The sequence below is a fragment of the Oryzias latipes genome, chromosome 19 (assembly GCF_002234675.1).
Source record: "Oryzias latipes chromosome 19, ASM223467v1".
In the NCBI taxonomy this organism is placed as follows: domain Eukaryota; kingdom Metazoa; phylum Chordata; class Actinopteri; order Beloniformes; family Adrianichthyidae; genus Oryzias; species Oryzias latipes.
The window spans coordinates 10,325,468-10,342,150 of record NC_019877.2 but is presented as its reverse complement, the minus strand read 5'-3'; the positions used below and the strand labels follow the sequence as shown (position 1 = coordinate 10,342,150).

Genomic DNA, 16,683 nt, shown 5'->3' with positions numbered 1-16,683 from the left:
TGAAAGGAGAAATCACTCAATCTTGCTTACTCTGTCCAAGAGTATGACCTGGCATTAAAAGTGCTGGTCCAAAAAAAGTGGGAATATCAGGATTCACCTGTGGCAAACTCTCATTTCATCTACTCTGCTGCTCTTTTTCCAAATCAAAAACTCTTAGTGTACTTTGAAGATAAATTAATAAAATAAAATAAGGTTAATCCTTTATTGATGATGATTAAATTGATTGATTTTTAATTATTACTTCACTTGCTCAAAAATGGATTCATGATTTTTCCTAATATAACAGAATTTGCACATATTAAAATATTTGTAGCAAAAATTGATCAAGTAACAAAGGTCTTGCTATGAAGATTTATGAAACAGTGTTATGTCTATTTTACTGATATAGAATGATTTTTTAATCATAAGCATGATTTTTATAAATAACATAATCTGCATATATCTTAGATAACTGATCTGCATTTGCCATGTTGATTTCTAAAATAGCTGTTTTTTACATAATATTTTAAGTAATTCATCTTTGTCATGTGCTTTATTGATACCTAAGGATTCTTAATTCTGTCTGATAAAGTTATGAACCGGATAATGATAAATCATGTAATAAAATGGTTACAGTAGAACAGGGGGGGATTATATAAATTCGCCTCCTTCCACTCCCTTTCAAGCAATAATTGATTTTATGTCTAATTGTCCCAAGTTTTATACGTCATTGCATGAATGTATAACTGATGATTGTAATGTTTTTGTGTACTATTCTTATTTGATTCCTTGAAATAAACCATTTAAAAAAAAAAGAACACCACTATAAGGGAGCTGTCTCATAGTTACAACAATCCGATAACTCTGAGAAATCCGATGTCTGTTTCTGGTAATGCGACAACAAGAAAATCCTTGGCATTAGTGCTATATCTGATTTATTCTGGAAAATGCACATATTAATAGAAGTGCCAAACTTCCTGTTATTTTTAAAACTTCTGGTCTTTACTTGGTAAACGTGGAACCAAGGTGTAAAAGACCCATTTTAATTGTTTTCTTATTATTGTTTAACATTTCCTTTTATTGAAGATGCCTTTAATTTCAAAAGAAATATGTTGAAGATGTAAAAGCAAATGATAAAAAACAGTGTAAATGTTTGTGAAGTGTATTTTGTTTGGAAGACTTTTATTGTGAAGGTTCCACTTCCGCTTTTTCTGTGAAGCGTGTCAGTTCAACAGAAACAAAAAAACGGTTAACAGCTGATGCTACGGCAACAAAGGAAACAGACAAAAAAGACGGACAGATAACTGTGTAAAGCTGTAATTTGTTTTTGGCATCTAGCTGGAAGGCGAACAGGTACGATTTTTGGTTATGTTTACTGTATACATTTTGTGATTATTTTCAATTTGTTTCATGTAAAATAACAAAATATGTTTCTGTTTGAAGTTATTCAACAATCTAACGCTACTAGCTGAGGTAAAGAATGAATGTATATCAAAAAGGAATTATTGTAAGTTTGTCTTTATGCTTTTCTTCAGCTCTTACGGTGTGACTATGACTGTGGAGTAAATAAATGGGTTGGAATACCCCATCATAGTCCATCAGTTACTATCATTGAGTCCATCGTCTGAATCAAGTCCGGCTGGAATGCTACAGTAAGAGCTGACACCTACATCATCCCACGGTCACGCTGCACCACGGAGTCATGAGGACAAGCAAGGGGCTGTGCTGCTAATCGTTTGGCGTTGAAGATCACACTTCATCAGGCAACTCAGCACCATTCTACGGGTCCACAAGACAATCATCTCGCAGCTGACTTAACAGTTGATGTGACGGTCAGACAAGGTATGGAACATTTTATTGAACTTGAGAAAGAAAAGGCCAAGCTTCATCAGGAAAAGTGACTGCTCCAATCAGAACTGGTTAAAGAAGGAAACAACATCAACTTTAAAGAACATTTGTCTCACTAAATGAACAACAAAGATTACATTTGAGCAACGGACTGTTATTTAATTTATTTAAAAAAAAAAAAAAATTGTTGTTGTTCAGTTTGATGTGTGAACAGTTTATATCGTATATTGATTTTGTTTAAAAAAAAAAAAAAAAACGACTTATGTTCAAAGTCTGTGATTTAAAAAGGCAGTTCATGTTGACTGAATTATATATTTTACTGTGAGCTACATTCAAGTTATTTGTGTTATCTATGCATATATTCTAAACAATAACTTATTTCCATTTGGGTAGTCTAAGAGCAATACTGAAACAACTTTTATTTAGTATAGTTTAATATGGAGGACACAGAAAATCACAATTTACAAATAGAGTTACAGAAACAAATAGATAACCTACACTGCAAAATTGAAAGGCTGAAATTTGCTCTTGAAGACACCTCAGAGACAACTGAGAGAGAACATTTAGAAAAGGAAATTCAAAGCAAGGAAGAAATAGTAAATAGCGTACAAAGCTAACTTAAAGAAAGTGTCCGACGCTCAACCCGACAAAAGACCCTAACTCCAAAAATGCTTGAACTGCAAAAGGAGGAGGCAAGAAAGAAGGAAAGAAAACTGATTTCATCATACGAAAAATGGAAGGCTCAAGCCCGCAGGTCAAGAGAGCAGCTGAAGCTGAACATCAGTGAAAGTGAGCTGGCGGATCTGATGGATTCTTTGGAAAGGGAAAAAGAAGACGTATTAAACGCTTACATCGAACTACGGAAATCCATCACACCAGCACCAGAACTAAGACGCCACGTTGATAGTTGTGAAGCAGTTACAGCAGATATTTTGAAAGTCAGCTACGAGAGAATGACAGGCATCTACGGAGATTATGATGCACAGCAAGTGCAACAACGTCTTAAGGAACTACTGAAAAGCAGATATGCACGTTCCATATATGGATCCACTGTCTCCAGAGTGACAAGGTCAGTTCACAGTCAAGAAGGGACCACCTTAATGGTTAAACAGGTGGACGCTGCTGCAGAGCTCGCAGCAAGGGAAGCTGAGTTTGAAGTGCTCATGGAGGAAGAGAAACAAAGAGAAATAATAGAAGAGCAACACAGACAAATACAAGTAGAAAAGCGCAGACTAGAACGTATCCAAGCAGAAAAGGATCTGAAGGCTGCTCGAGCTAGGCTGCATGTCTACAACCAAAGTGTTTCGCAGGAAGGTAGCATACATTCATATAACAATTCTGAACGAAATAAACACAGCCTCCCTGTCACTGGCAATCAGAATCCTGTTGTAAATATACCATCACCTGATATGAATGTATTATCCCTCGCACAAGCCTTACAGGACAGCATGGCACTAAATAGACTTCCAGTCCCAGAGCCATCTGTTTTTAATGGTGACCCTATCAGGTTCATTGAGTGGAAAACTTCATTTATGTCCCTCATTGATTCAAAGCCCATCTCTTCAGCGGACAAGCTGTTTTATCTAAGAAAGTATGTTGGTGGCCCGGCCCGTAAAACACTAGAAGGAACTTTCTATAGAAATGACAACGAGGCTTACAGGGATGCATGGAACAAGCTGAATGACAGATATGGACAACCCTTCACCACACAGAGAGCCTTCAGAGACAAGCTAGCAGATTGGCCCAAAATCCTACCACGAGATGCATTAGCCCTAAGAGAATTTTCAGATTTCTTAAACGCCTGTCAAGATGCAATGTCGCATGTAAAGAGCCTCGAAATTTTGAACGATTGTGAAGAGAATAGAAGGCTAATTCAGAAACTACCAGAATGGACAGCAACTCAGTGGAACAGGAAAGCCACAGAACACATGAAAAGGACCAAAGAGTTTCCCAGCTTCAAAGATTTTGCCGCATTTGTTGCAATGGAGGCAGAAATTGCTTGCAATCCGATCACCTCAGCATTTGCCCTCCACAGCACAGAATCTAATGCTGCAAAACAAAACAAAAGAGAAACTAAAACAAACAGGGCAAATGTTATGAGTATTCAATCTGAGGCTGACATTGAAAGGCAGAGGACAGCTAAAGGAAAGGAAAAGGTTCCTTGTAGTTTCTGTCAAGATCTACAGCACAGACTACATGGATGTCCCAAATTCATTGAAAAAACCCTGGATGAGCGAAGAGGATTCATTAAAGAACATAAACTCTGCTATGGCTGTACCAAACCTGGTCATAATGCAAAAGACTGTCGACACAGACATTCATGTGACATTTGTAAGGGTAAACATCCTACGTGTTTGCATGATGAAAACTATGTGAGGAAGGAGAGGGTAGCAACTCCAGAAGATGCTACCCCAACAACTACTGTTCAAACAGAAACTGCTGCAACTTCAATGTCAGTAGCAACAGGACAGTCCAGCAATACATCAATGATTGTGCCTGTATGGGTGTCAACGATTGATGGAGAAACTGAGAAACTGGTTTATGCTCTACTGGACACACAAAGCGACACAACATTTGTCGACCAGGATGTAAGCAACGCTTTAAAGGCAAAGTCCTGTCCAGTAAAGCTGAGATTAACAACTATGGTTGGACGCGACATGACGGTGAAAAGTCAAAGGGTCTCAGGACTTCGTGTGCGAGGCTACTTCTCCTCTTCCTATATCAACCTCCCTCATGTGTATACCAAAGATTGTATACCAGTGAATCGTGCCCATATTCCAACAAATGAAACAGCCAGCAAATGGAATCATCTTTCTAAAATTGTGGATGAAATTCCGCCACTGCAGGATTGTGAAGTTGGTCTTCTAATAGGATACAACTGCGCAAGAGCAATGGCACCAAGAGATGTTATACCAGGAGGAAATGAAGAGCCATATGCGGTTCAAACTGACCTAGGATGGAGCATAGTGGGATGCTCTTCACCCTGCCTCGACACTCCAAATACAGGAAGACATTGTTTTAAAATTATTGTCAAGGAGCTCCCACCAGTCACTCCTGCAGATGCTATTCGAATTCTGGAATCTGACTTCAGAGATGGCAAGGAAGATGAAAAAACAGTGTCCCAGGAAGATATTCTGTTTCTGGATAAACTCAAGAACTCCATTTATAAAAACAACCAAGGTCATTACGAGATGTCGCTTCCCTTTAAGGAGAGACCAATCTTACCAGATAATAAACAGCTTGCTGTCATACGTCTCAGCCATCTCAAGAGGAAGCTGTCAAGAGACGAAAGGTACAAGGAACAGTATGTCAATTTTATGGAAGAGGTCATCAGAAAGGGTGATGCAGTGGAAGTCCCAGATGAAGGAGAGAAGGGAGAAAAATGGTACATCCCTCATCATGGAGTGTATCATGCCAAGAAACCGGACAAACTGCGTGTAGTGTTTGACTGCTCAGCCAAGTACAAGGGAACTTGTTTAAATGATCATCTGCTCACTGGACCTGACTTGATGAACAATCTAAATGGCATCCTTCTTCGTTTCAGGCTACACTCTACCGCACTGATGTGCGACGTAGAAAAGATGTTTCACCAATTTCATGTGACAGAGTCAGACCAAGACTACCTGCGCTTTCTTTGGTGGAGAAAAGGAGATCTTAGCACTCAACCCCAAGAGTATCGTATGAGGGTGCATATATTCGGTGCAAGCTCATCCCCTGGTTGCGCAAACTACGGCTTGAAACATCTGGCCATGCAGAACAAAAATTTATACCCTTTAGGTTCACAATTTGTAATGAGAGATTTTTATGTTGATGATGGAGTAGCAAGTGTAGAAACTACAAAAGAGGCCATTCAGCTCGCTCGAGAAGCCACAGAACTTTGTGCCCTAGGTGGTCTCAGGCTTCATAAATTCGTGTCTAACAATAGAGCTGTTTTAGAAAGCATACCACCCCTCGAACGTGCGTCAGACACTGAAAATATCAACCTAGCATCAGATGACTTACCATCAGGAAGAGCACTGGGTATCCAATGGCATGTCAACACAGACTGCCTGAAGTTCAGTGTCAATCTCCAGGACCAACCAGCAACACGCCGAGGTGTACTTTCTGTGGTCGCCTCCTTGTATGACCCCTTAGGTTTTGTTGCCCCATTCTTGCTTGTGGGAAAGAGGGTGCTGCAAGAGATGTGCCGACATGGAACAGGTTGGGATGATGCCTTGACTGACGAACTTCGTCCACGGTGGGAGAGATGGAAAAGGGATCTCATCAATATGGAGAAGCTAAGCATACCCCGGAGTTATGCCACGGCAGACTTTGGTAAGGTCACAAAACAAGAGTTGCACCACTTCTCTGATGCAAGCACAACTGGCTACGGACAGTGTTCTTATTTGAGGATGATAAATGAAGAACAAGAAATCCACTGTGCCCTAGTCATGGCCAAATCACGTGTTGCTCCAACAAAAGTCACTACCATTCCAAGGTTGGAGTTAACGGCTGCCGTAATTTCAGTCAAGACCAGCAATGTTCTGAGGGAGGAGCTTGGATACACTGACATTGAGGAGTATTTCTGGACAGACTCCAAGGTTGTTTTAGGATACCTTAACAACGAGGCAAGGCGATTCCACACATTTGTGGCTAATCGTATTCAGAAAATTCATCTTCACACAAATAAAGAACAATGGAGATATGTTCCTACTGACCAAAATCCGGCAGATTATGCCTCTAGAGGCTTGTCCATCAATGAGCTGATGTCATCAGACTGGTTTACCGGCCCCAGCTTTTTATGGAGGAAGAAAATCAGAATCTTTGAAGAGGTGATCTCTGATTTACCACTTGGAGACCCAGAAGTGAAAGTAGCTCAGGCTTTAAGCACAGAAACCACAGAGCCTGATTGTCTCATAGATCGGCTTTCAAGGATCTCATGTTGGTCTCGCGCCGTGTGCGCAGTGGCACGTATCCTTCGACGGATAAATAAAGACAAGTCCATTGGTCTCTCAACTGTGAAAGAAAGAGAACATGCAGAGCGTCTCATAATCAAAGACCTACAGAGACAAACATATTCTGAGGAACTGAAGCTACTGAAGAAAGGCTCTCAGCTACCACTTCATAACAAACTACACCGTCTCAATGCCTTCTTGGACAGTGATGGTGTAATTAAGGTGGGAGGACGACTCAGAGAAGCTAATCTTCCTCATGAGGTCAAACACCCTGCAATCATTCCTAAAGGACATCATATCACTAGGATGATTATCTCACAAGCACATGAAAGGGTCAAACATCAAGGTAAAGGCATGACCATTAATGCAATTAGGACAAAGGGTTACTGGATATCAGGAATTGGTCGGGTTGTGGCTTCATATCTTCGTCAATGTGTGACATGTCGCAAACTCCGTGGAAGCACAGAAGAACAAAGGATGGCTGATCTTCCTTTGGAGCGGGTTTCTGTATCTCCACCCTTCACATACTGTGGAATGGACTGCTTCGGACCCTTCTACACAAAACAAGGACGGAACACAAGGAAAAGATATGGCCTTCTCTTCACTTGCTTCTCCTCAAGAGCCATTCACATTGAAATGCTGGAGGATCTGTCAACAGATTGCTTCATAAATGGACTGCGTTGCTTTATTGCCATACGTGGGATGGTGCGTCAAATCACATCTGATCAAGGCAGTAACTTCTTGGGAGCCAGAAATGAGTTGAAGGAAGCTCTCAAAGAAATTGATGGAGACAAACTAACAACCTTTCTAGCTGAAAATCAGTGTGACTTTCTTATGAATGCTCCAGGTTCAAGCCATGCCGGCGGAGTATGGGAACGTCAGATTAGAACGGTTAGGAGTATCCTCAACTCGACTCTCTCTCTCTCTCCTGGAAATCTCAATGACGCTTCACTTCGAACATTCCTTTATGAGGCAATGTCAATAGTTAACAGTCGTCCTCTCACTGTTGAGAACCTCAATGATCCAAACAGTCTGGAGCCACTCACCCCTAACCACATACTTACCTTGAAGTCTACTCCAGCTCTTCCTCCCCCCGGCAAGTTTGTCAAAGAAGACATTTACGCTAGAAAGAGATGGCGTCATGTACAGTACCTAGCAGAACAGTTCTGGAGTCGTTGGCGCAAGGAATATTTGTCCAATATCGCCATCAGACAATGCTGGCACACTCCAAAAAGAAATCTGCAGATCAGAGATATAGTGATGATAAAAGATGATGACCTGCCTAGAACTGAGTGGAGGTTGGGTAGAGTTTTAGAAACCACAACAGATAAAGATCGGTGTGTTAGAAGAGTAAAGATATGTTTGGGTGACAGAAAACTTAGCAAGAAGGGTGAACGTATTAACAAGCAGTTAGTGCTTGAACGCCCTGTTCAGAAACTGGTTTTATTGCTTGAAAGTGACTAAATTGCTACAAGGTACACTTTCTTTACAGTTCTTAAGCGTACTTTAAGTAACATGTTTCTGGTCATTGGTCATTTTGTTTGGAAATCATTTGTGTTTGTTCCCTCTATGGTTATCAACCTGTTATTAAAAAAAAAGGGAAAAAACAACACCAAATGATTTGGTGGGAGTGTAAAAGACCCATTTTAATTGTTTTCTTATTATTGTTTAACATTTCCTTTTATTGAAGATGCCTTTAATTTCAAAAGAAATATGTTGAAGATGTAAAAGCAAATGATAAAAAACAGTGTAAATGTTTGTGAAGTGTATTTTGTTTGGAAGACTTTTATTGTGAAGGTTCCACTTCCGCTTTTTCTGTGAAGCGTGTCAGTTCAACAGAAACAAAAAAACGGTTAACAGCTGATGCTACGGCAACAAAGGAAACAGACAAAAAAGACGGACAGATAACTGTGTAAAGCTGTAATTTGTTTTTGGCATCTAGCTGGAAGGCGAACAGGTACGATTTTTGGTTATGTTTACTGTATACATTTTGTGATTATTTTCAATTTGTTTCATGTAAAATAACAAAATATGTTTCTGTTTGAAGTTATTCAACAATCTAACGCTACTAGCTGAGGTAAAGAATGAATGTATATCAAAAAGGAATTATTGTAAGTTTGTCTTTATGCTTTTCTTCAGCTCTTACGGTGTGACTATGACTGTGGAGTAAATAAATGGGTTGGAATACCCCATCATAGTCCATCAGTTACTATCATTGAGTCCATCGTCTGAATCAAGTCCGGCTGGAATGCTACACAAGGGTTGTATGAGCTTTTCTACTGTCACACACTGTGTTTGAACTTAATGAGGGGTATTTGACAGTTATCTTAAGTACACAACTATGTAACTTCCTGTGCATTTAAAAGACATATCTAAAGACGTAAAATAAACTGGATAAGCTTGGAAACATGTTAATCTTTATCTGCCTTTCTGATGAAAACCCAAATATGTGAATCAATATCTAATGGTACCCTGCAACATACTGGCGACCTGTCCAGGGTGCCCCCTGCCTTTGCCCACAAGTGGTCGGGATAGGCACTGGCAGCCCCCTGATGACTTATCAGATTTGTTTTAGTGCCAAAATGAAACACAAAAAAGATCAAAAAGAAGATAGTAAAGTACGAGTATGCGTTATTTTCCATTAAGATGGGTATTCATTTGCAACAAGTCCAGTTAAAAAAATATCAGTGATGATTTGATATGTTTTTAATTTTATTTATTTTCCTTACAGGTACTTTTTTTTCTTGCAAGTGGTATCTTTATTTGTTTATGCACCTTCTTTCAAGTCTTACAAGACACTGGAAGTGTCATGGTCAGCTGACCTGGCTTCATTCATCTTTGTTTACAAACCAGTTGCCCTTTGGGTAAAACCAATTGATTTTGAAGAGCCATTTTATTGAAAACATTCATGATGTTTTCTTTTGCTTGGATTTAAATATAAAAAGACAAATATAAATTTGATTGTAAATGTGACAAGACGATACTCATGGGCGCTTGTGAACAAACTACATTTTTTGCAAAATCTTTCCATCTCCCATTTTGGCAGATAGGTAACTAGTCACTGGCGATAAGTGTCTTGTGTTAAGTTTTTTATGAGGAAAAATGTCTTCCTTTTTGCCATTAATATTGCTATTTTGATGCCACAGACACCAGTGCAACCTAAAATTAAGCCTTTCGTTTTGGTAAATTCATCCACAATCAAAGCCTTAGGGAACAGAGTCAATGCAAGCACCTTCATGAATAACAAAATAGGGTTAATTAAACTATTAATACCGGAAGGATTGCTTTTTTACTTCAAAAGGAAATTGCCCTGAGTAGCAGGAGAAAGATATGTATGCCTCAAAGAAAGTGGGATGGACAAAGCACACACTAATGGATTGAAATAATAGCTGACAAAGATTCTCAGCATTTGTACAGTAATGCTCAGTGGCACCAAAAGCGGCGCCATTACCAGAGACTCCAGTTTAATTTGTGCTGATAGGCCAGGGACTCTTTGCCGGCCAAGGAGACCCACTGATGCGGGCGGCAGTCAGCCCTAATGCCCCAGTTTGATGGGAGATGACTGGGAGGGGGTTGAGAGGGATCACAACCAATGGGCGCTCGCTCAAGTGGGACCACAGTGACAGTAAGCAGCTGTGGGAACTTTCATTCTCACTCAGCAGGAGTCAGCACAGAGCAAGAGCGTTTGAGAGCTTTGGCAGGAGGGTGCTGCAGTGCTGTGATTACACGGCACCCATGTGCCAACGGCTTCAAACAGCTAAAGGTGGACAAAAGGGTCAGAGCTGGCACCAGTAAGAGTGATGTCGCTTATGGGCTACTTTGATCAACAACAACCACTCAGGTTTGGATCCAGCAAATAAAATGTTTGTTTGTGTGATTGGAGAAGATGACTTGTACAAAAAAAAACATACGTTTAAAGCTTTAAACTATGGATTCATTAGCTTGTATATAACTGACTGAGTGTATTTAGTCAATTGCTTAAATTAATTTACTTCCACCCCCCTTTTTGTTCATAGGATTGACAGTTTAGCTTGTGTGGGACAGATGTTGGGAAGGTGGGAAAGTAGAGACTGATGGACAGAAAGCGTGGTCATGTGACCCATTGGATTGTATTGGGTCAGATTTAGAACCAGCTTTAAGAACGCAGGGTCATCATCATCCTGGTGGAACATGAAATCAACAAACCCCACCTGCCTTTCTGTAAGTGGGAATTGACCAGCGATGTTGCTCTAGAGCTGAAAATTTAACAGACCGCCAAATATCATCTACCCATCTGTGCACAATTTAACTGACAATTTAGTGCAATTTTATACTAGGGATGCACCGAATGTATTCGGCCGAATATTGCTAAAAACATTGTTTATAGGGAATGAGGCTGAATAGTGGCGCGTAAAGCAAACAATGTATATCAGCGATCTAGCACCTACTTTAAAATGTCGGCTGTGTGGAAATATTTCAAAGTGCTTGACAGCGATAAAATTGTCACGAGGGGGTTCATCGGCCAAAACCTTCACCACATCTGCGTTGGTCAGGCATTTAAAAGATAAACACCCAGAACAGCATGAGGAATATTAGAAAGAGACGGCTGCGGGGGCTAAAAGTAAGCCTAGCGAACCACCTTCCATGTTCAACGTGTTTGAAAAAATGAAAAAATCCACAGGGGATAGCGCCAAAGCGAACGCAACATGGCTTAAGACAACCGACTTGGCTTTCAGAGGCTTTTGGAGTACATCGAACATTGTTACATATTACCAAGCAAGCGGTATTTCTCTGATGTGATTTTGCAAGAAATGTATGCAAGTGTCGTTCTCGCATCCACGAGCTGTTAGTCAATAACAGTGATTCAGTATTTGGTTAAGTATTTATTGCGATTATTATTTGGCTTTGGCCAAAAATATTCAATATGGTGCATCCTTAATTTATACATGATAAATATTTAAAATCTCACCCGGATGATCTTCTGATCTGTTTTAAAAGTATTTCCAGAGGTCTTTGGATAATTATTATTATTGCAGTTTTTAGCCAAAATCACAAGAGCCTGTGCTCTTTTGTAGGACAGTTTCCTGTCGTTCATCAGAAATTTGCCTTTTATGGGCAGGACCTTTTGCATGGAGTAAGCCTGCACTCATTTCTCACCAGCCCCTTTGTTTATACTTTCTCCCACTAGCTTACAGCCCCTCACAAACCCAAGGAAAAATCATGGTGCAACAAAAATGGCGAGCATTATTGAAGTTATCCAGCCGTACAGTTTTTAGCTGGATGCCAGCTCGGACAAGGAAAAGAAAGATGTTAATGGGTCTATCTGTCTAAAAGTGGATGCATTGGAGTGGAGCGGAGCAGAGACAGTAGCTTCTACGTTACTCCTACAAGCTTTTTTAAATGACATTTTATCAGTCGCTCCTAATTCACTGGGATTTGACTAAAGAAATACCCAGAAATGTAGTTTTAATAATAATTTTCTTTACACGTGTTATCCATCATGAAAAAAATACCACGAGAATGTGTTAAAAACACCAAAAACACAATTTTCAACAGAGTGGGTCTTTAACTGTTCTTGAAATTCCAATGAAATTCTTTGCGGTTGTAAAAACGATTTTATTGTTTGAAGGTGAAATGTTACAGTACATTCGGTACCTCTCCAAGTCAAGAAGAGAAATATTATCAAAGTTTATTTATCACAACTTACATGGCATCACACATTCATAGAAAGCAGTCCAGCTCATCCAGTGAAAAAAATGACAAAAAGATCCACAATTCCCTGAGTGTAGTGGCCTCACTTTCAGGGTCAGTAGACTTTCCAAAGTAACAAGGCGAGCATATGCCACAGTGGTTCCCCCTATGTCCCAAGAAAGATCCAATTAATTCATCAATCTGCACACCTCTGTCACTACCTTGTGCATTTTAGCCCCTTGCCAGCAGAGCTCCATCCATTACCGCCCAGGTTGTTCAGCCCTCCTCTCAGCCAGCCTGCCAAACAGTGAATCAGGGGTTCTGCTGGTTATTTGCAAACTGCCTCTACAGCGCATATGATCATTTTCCTAACAGTATATTACTTCATTAGGGTTCTTCAATGTGCCGTATTTTTTAAAATGAAATTTTTTCACCAACTCAGTCCATATCCGACTCGTCCGAATATCATAACAGTCATTAATAACTGTCAGTCGGCGGCATCAGTTCAGCACATGGGCTGCCTCATTAGCATAGCCCAGCATTTGTTCTGTGGTAAGACTGATTATTTTCTACAACAGGCCAGGCCAATTACCTTGGTGAAGTGGTATCACATAAATCAAAACTTAACAAGGTGGCAAATTTGAAGTTATCAGATTCAAAGAGACACTGTAACTAATATGTCATTGTCACAAGAGCTCTCTCTCCAGGTATGCCTTTGCCATATCAAATATGTTATCCTGCAGGATCTCTGAGGAAATTACCATATTCGCGAAAGTCGGAGCACAAGTGGTATGAAAATATAAAGGGAAGAGTTCAAGCAGGCTGGCTTGGACGGCGGCAAGTATGAAATAGATCAAAAATGATTGATCCCACTGTAATGTCTTTTCATTCTGGACGATATAACATGTAGGCTTTCTCTTGGAGCTCAGACGTCTCCTTTTACTGTTCGCATGATGATATTCATCCATCACATCATGACAGCTACATCAAACCAACAGCAAACATGCAAACCCAGCAGTCTGAAAATATGCTGACACAATGTGCAGACACATAAATACAGGAACACTTCAGCTTTACTTGGCTGTGGCTCCTTTTTTGCCTGTTCAAAGTAGATTTTCAATCAACTGGAAAATCCCCACAAAGCAGGGTGTGTGATAAAGTGCACCTCTGTCTGTTAGCCACTGAAATGACAATGATCACAGACGCTTTGGAGATGGTTTTCTGTTTGTGTGCCCGTGCTTCTACTCCATCCACTCACAAAGGTATGTGCCGCACGGTGGCTCACTGCTAGCTAAAGAGCTATCACTTCTACCTCATTTGGAAGATGTTCCTTCTATTTTTCCCCCCTCCATGTCTGCAGCCATTTTTCTGCTCGTTTAATATTTTTCATGAATTGAGTACGAATGGATGCAAATTCAAAGTTTCTGATCTTTAGGAGAAGTTATGGAGGGTTATCTTTGGCTGTATATCTCTGCTCTGCCAGCGCTCCCTTGGTGATGAAGGATTAACCACAGCAGCTGTCTCTTCCCCAGGATGATGCAGTGCCCTGCTCCCCGACACGACAGCATCACTTAATCTTAATGTCCGCCTCTACAGAGTGGCCGCACAGGACAAAGCCAATCAGCATCACATGCCATGGGGATGGACCTACAGCTTGGCCCTGGAGTTTCTCACCCTTGCAGGCCTATTCATCAACTTCAGCCACACCAATCCCAGAGTTCTACCCTTGCAAACCACAGCTGAGCCGGCCAATGATCTATGGGACAATGAAGAAGGTTGGGGGGTGGGGGGTGTTCTGGCGTGTGCGAGAGAACACTTATCAGATTGCACATTATGCACTGCTTTGTGTTCAGTAGAAGAAAAAAAACTATGGTGGGGAAGTAATGAATGTACTCAGCCCTACTTGAGTTCAGACCACCTATTTGCCGCGTTTAAAGAGATATCTGCTCAATACTTCTACAGCACCCAGAATACGATAGATCTGGAATAATGATCACTGCTCATTTAGATAAATTGCACTCAGGGAATCCATTTGTAAAGATCTGAATTCAGCTGGAAGCAAAGACAATGGAGATGCTTCTTCATCCAGCTACCTCCCCATCGGTTGTGGGAGTTTGGCTCTTCAGGGAATGGGGTAATCCCAAACTCCAGAGACGTGTTAGAAGACACTTAAAAGCAAGTATCAAGATTTTTAATATGTGACTTCAGCAGGAAAACTGAGACACAGAATGCACCATCCAGCTCGTCCTTCAAAGTCCTTGAGTTTGATACAGACACAATAAAACACCTCTTTTCTGTGACCCAGATGTAAAATGATGTTTAACAATCTCACCATTTGCTCTCCTAAAGCATTGCCAGCACTTTGCCAACACCAGCCATCGGCCCCCATTGAGAACCTGATAATAAAGAGATGACACTTTTATGATACCATAATTAACAGTGCTCCAGGATGAAATTAAATCAATATGCTCATCTAATATAATTTTCCCTAGTTATGCAAATCAAACATTCAAAGCCCTTGGAAAGTGATATGAATTGCTTTCACATTTCAGTTCACACATATTATCATATCAGACCTCTTGGGTTTGATGACATGGAGGTTGGGAGGTGGATGGTGGCGGGGGGGCTTAATGATGTGAAGACCGTAGTGGAGAAAAGGAAGACGTTCTGACTGCTGATTAGCTTCCAGTGACAACATGACGATAATGTGGGCACTGATATTAAAACCATTCCTCTCCATTTCAAGATAAAACAGCAAATCTCTCCGTATGGGAACGGGGAGATCTGTAGAGACCTCCAAACTGAACCCTTGCTGTAGCAAAACATTGGTCACGCCATAATGAAATAAATTACAACATTTAATACCTCAGGATACATCCAAGCACCCTTTTTAGCAACCCTATATCTCTGCAGCGGGATGCAAGGTGAAAATATAAAGCCTTTGCCTTTATGGGTATGAGACAAAAGGGAGGCTGTGATGGCTTGGTGCAGACAACGCACGCAACGGAGGGGGAGCCTAATGGCCGTGATTAATGACAATGGGCCAGAGGAGAGCTGGGACACAGGCGCTACATATATCATCCCTTCTCATCAGTCTGTGCACCTCTGTGGCCTCCTCTCTGCAAACCAGCAAAAAAACCTCCTCCTCTTCTGCCTCCATTCAGCATACCACCAAGACGCTTTTCTGCGGTTCTTTATGGCCAACGCAGACGATAGCTAAGCAGGGAAATGACATGTAGAATAAGACATAATGAGTAAAGCACTGCGTGTGCCATCACTCATGTTTTCCATGAACTGAATTCTTCCTGTGCTCAAGTCATATTTCCAAGGTCTAATCTTCCATATGGAGAGAGATGAGTTATTGGCTATTTATGAATAGAGGTGATGATGAATAGTGCTGCATTTATCTGCATAAGTAACTCCAAGGGCTGGCACAGAGGTTCAGGCAGCTATAATAAACATAGTTTGCACTCAGGGGCAGCTCTTTATTTATGAGGCTGCGGTAATAGATATTATGTGGTCATCGTCAGTTCCTTCCCCCTAAAGAGAGGAAAGGAAATGGCTCCAATACATGCAATGGTTTTTGCACTCCTCTGATCAGGCTCACTGCCATCGCTGTAATCAGCTCCACTCAGAGTTTAGTTATGACCAATTAATGAACTACATTCTTTTGGGAATTATAACACACTCAGGGACCCGCGGTTTTAATTAGGAGGCACCTTGTTGGATCCAAGTTAATGCCTTCGACGTACTGAAAACATGGCAAATTAATCCCCAATTAATACTACAGGCAGATTTAGTCATTATAAAACTGCTTTCCACATAAATGGATGAAAATATCCCATATGTTCTCGGTCTAATCTTGTTTTTGTGATGAGGAAAACCTCTACAGCTTTTGCTCATTTTGCTAAAGGAAAAAGCAGAAACAATAGAAGAGGCATTATTACCGATAATCTGTTGTTCATGTTCTTACAAATCTGCACACAAAGAAACTATTTCATGGTGATGGAAAGTAGCAAAAGATACAGTAGCTTTTGTGCAAGTAAAACCATTTCTCTAAAGGTTCCGGATCTTAAACCAAACTTCTCCACAGCCAAACCAAATGTTTAACATTTATACAGGCCCACCGTGCAAAACGATACCAGTAGTTCCCAATTTGTTTTATTTTGTGGGGCAGAAATGATTGGCGTGCAACCAGAGAAATGAAAATCTTTAGCGTTTCTAAACTACATTTAAACAATGTGGGATTGCT

General features: G+C 40.6%; 2 protein-coding genes and 1 long non-coding RNA gene across 3 annotated transcripts; all 3 read left to right on the top strand.

The window, feature by feature from the left end:
• The first annotated feature begins 1,009 nt into the window (after positions 1 to 1,009).
• LOC105358734 lies at positions 1,010 to 4,168 on the top strand. Its single transcript, XM_023949791.1, has 3 exons — positions 1,010 to 1,332; positions 1,515 to 4,101; positions 4,164 to 4,168. The coding sequence occupies exons 2-3, from the start codon at positions 2,496 to 2,498 to the stop codon at positions 4,166 to 4,168; spliced, it is 1,611 nt and encodes a 536-aa protein (XP_023805559.1). The 5' UTR covers positions 1,010 to 1,332; positions 1,515 to 2,495.
• On the top strand, positions 4,044 to 8,966 carry LOC105356562. The gene is made up of 3 exons (XM_020711934.2): positions 4,044 to 6,217; positions 7,773 to 8,718; positions 8,901 to 8,966. The coding sequence occupies exons 1-2, from the start codon at positions 4,278 to 4,280 to the stop codon at positions 7,828 to 7,830; spliced, it is 1,998 nt and encodes a 665-aa protein (XP_020567593.2). The 5' UTR covers positions 4,044 to 4,277; the 3' UTR covers positions 7,831 to 8,718; positions 8,901 to 8,966.
• A 911-nt stretch (positions 8,967 to 9,877) lies between these two features.
• LOC110017167 lies at positions 9,878 to 14,731 on the top strand. The gene is made up of 2 exons (XR_002292464.2): positions 9,878 to 10,602; positions 13,964 to 14,731. It is a non-coding gene; the product is annotated as an uncharacterized LOC110017167 (long non-coding RNA).
• Positions 14,732 to 16,683: the final 1,952 nt, after the last annotated feature.

Coding starts and splice junctions, on each gene's coding strand:
- LOC105356562 (XM_020711934.2), top strand. CDS start 4,278: ATGTCAGTAGCAACAGGACAGTCCAGCAATACATCAATGATTGTGCCT. Junction 6,218..7,772: donor GGACAGTGTTCTTATTTGAG/GATGATAAATGA, acceptor CTCACTGTTGAG/AACCTCAATGATCCAAACAG.
- LOC105358734 (XM_023949791.1), top strand. CDS start 2,496: ATGCTTGAACTGCAAAAGGAGGAGGCAAGAAAGAAGGAAAGAAAACTG.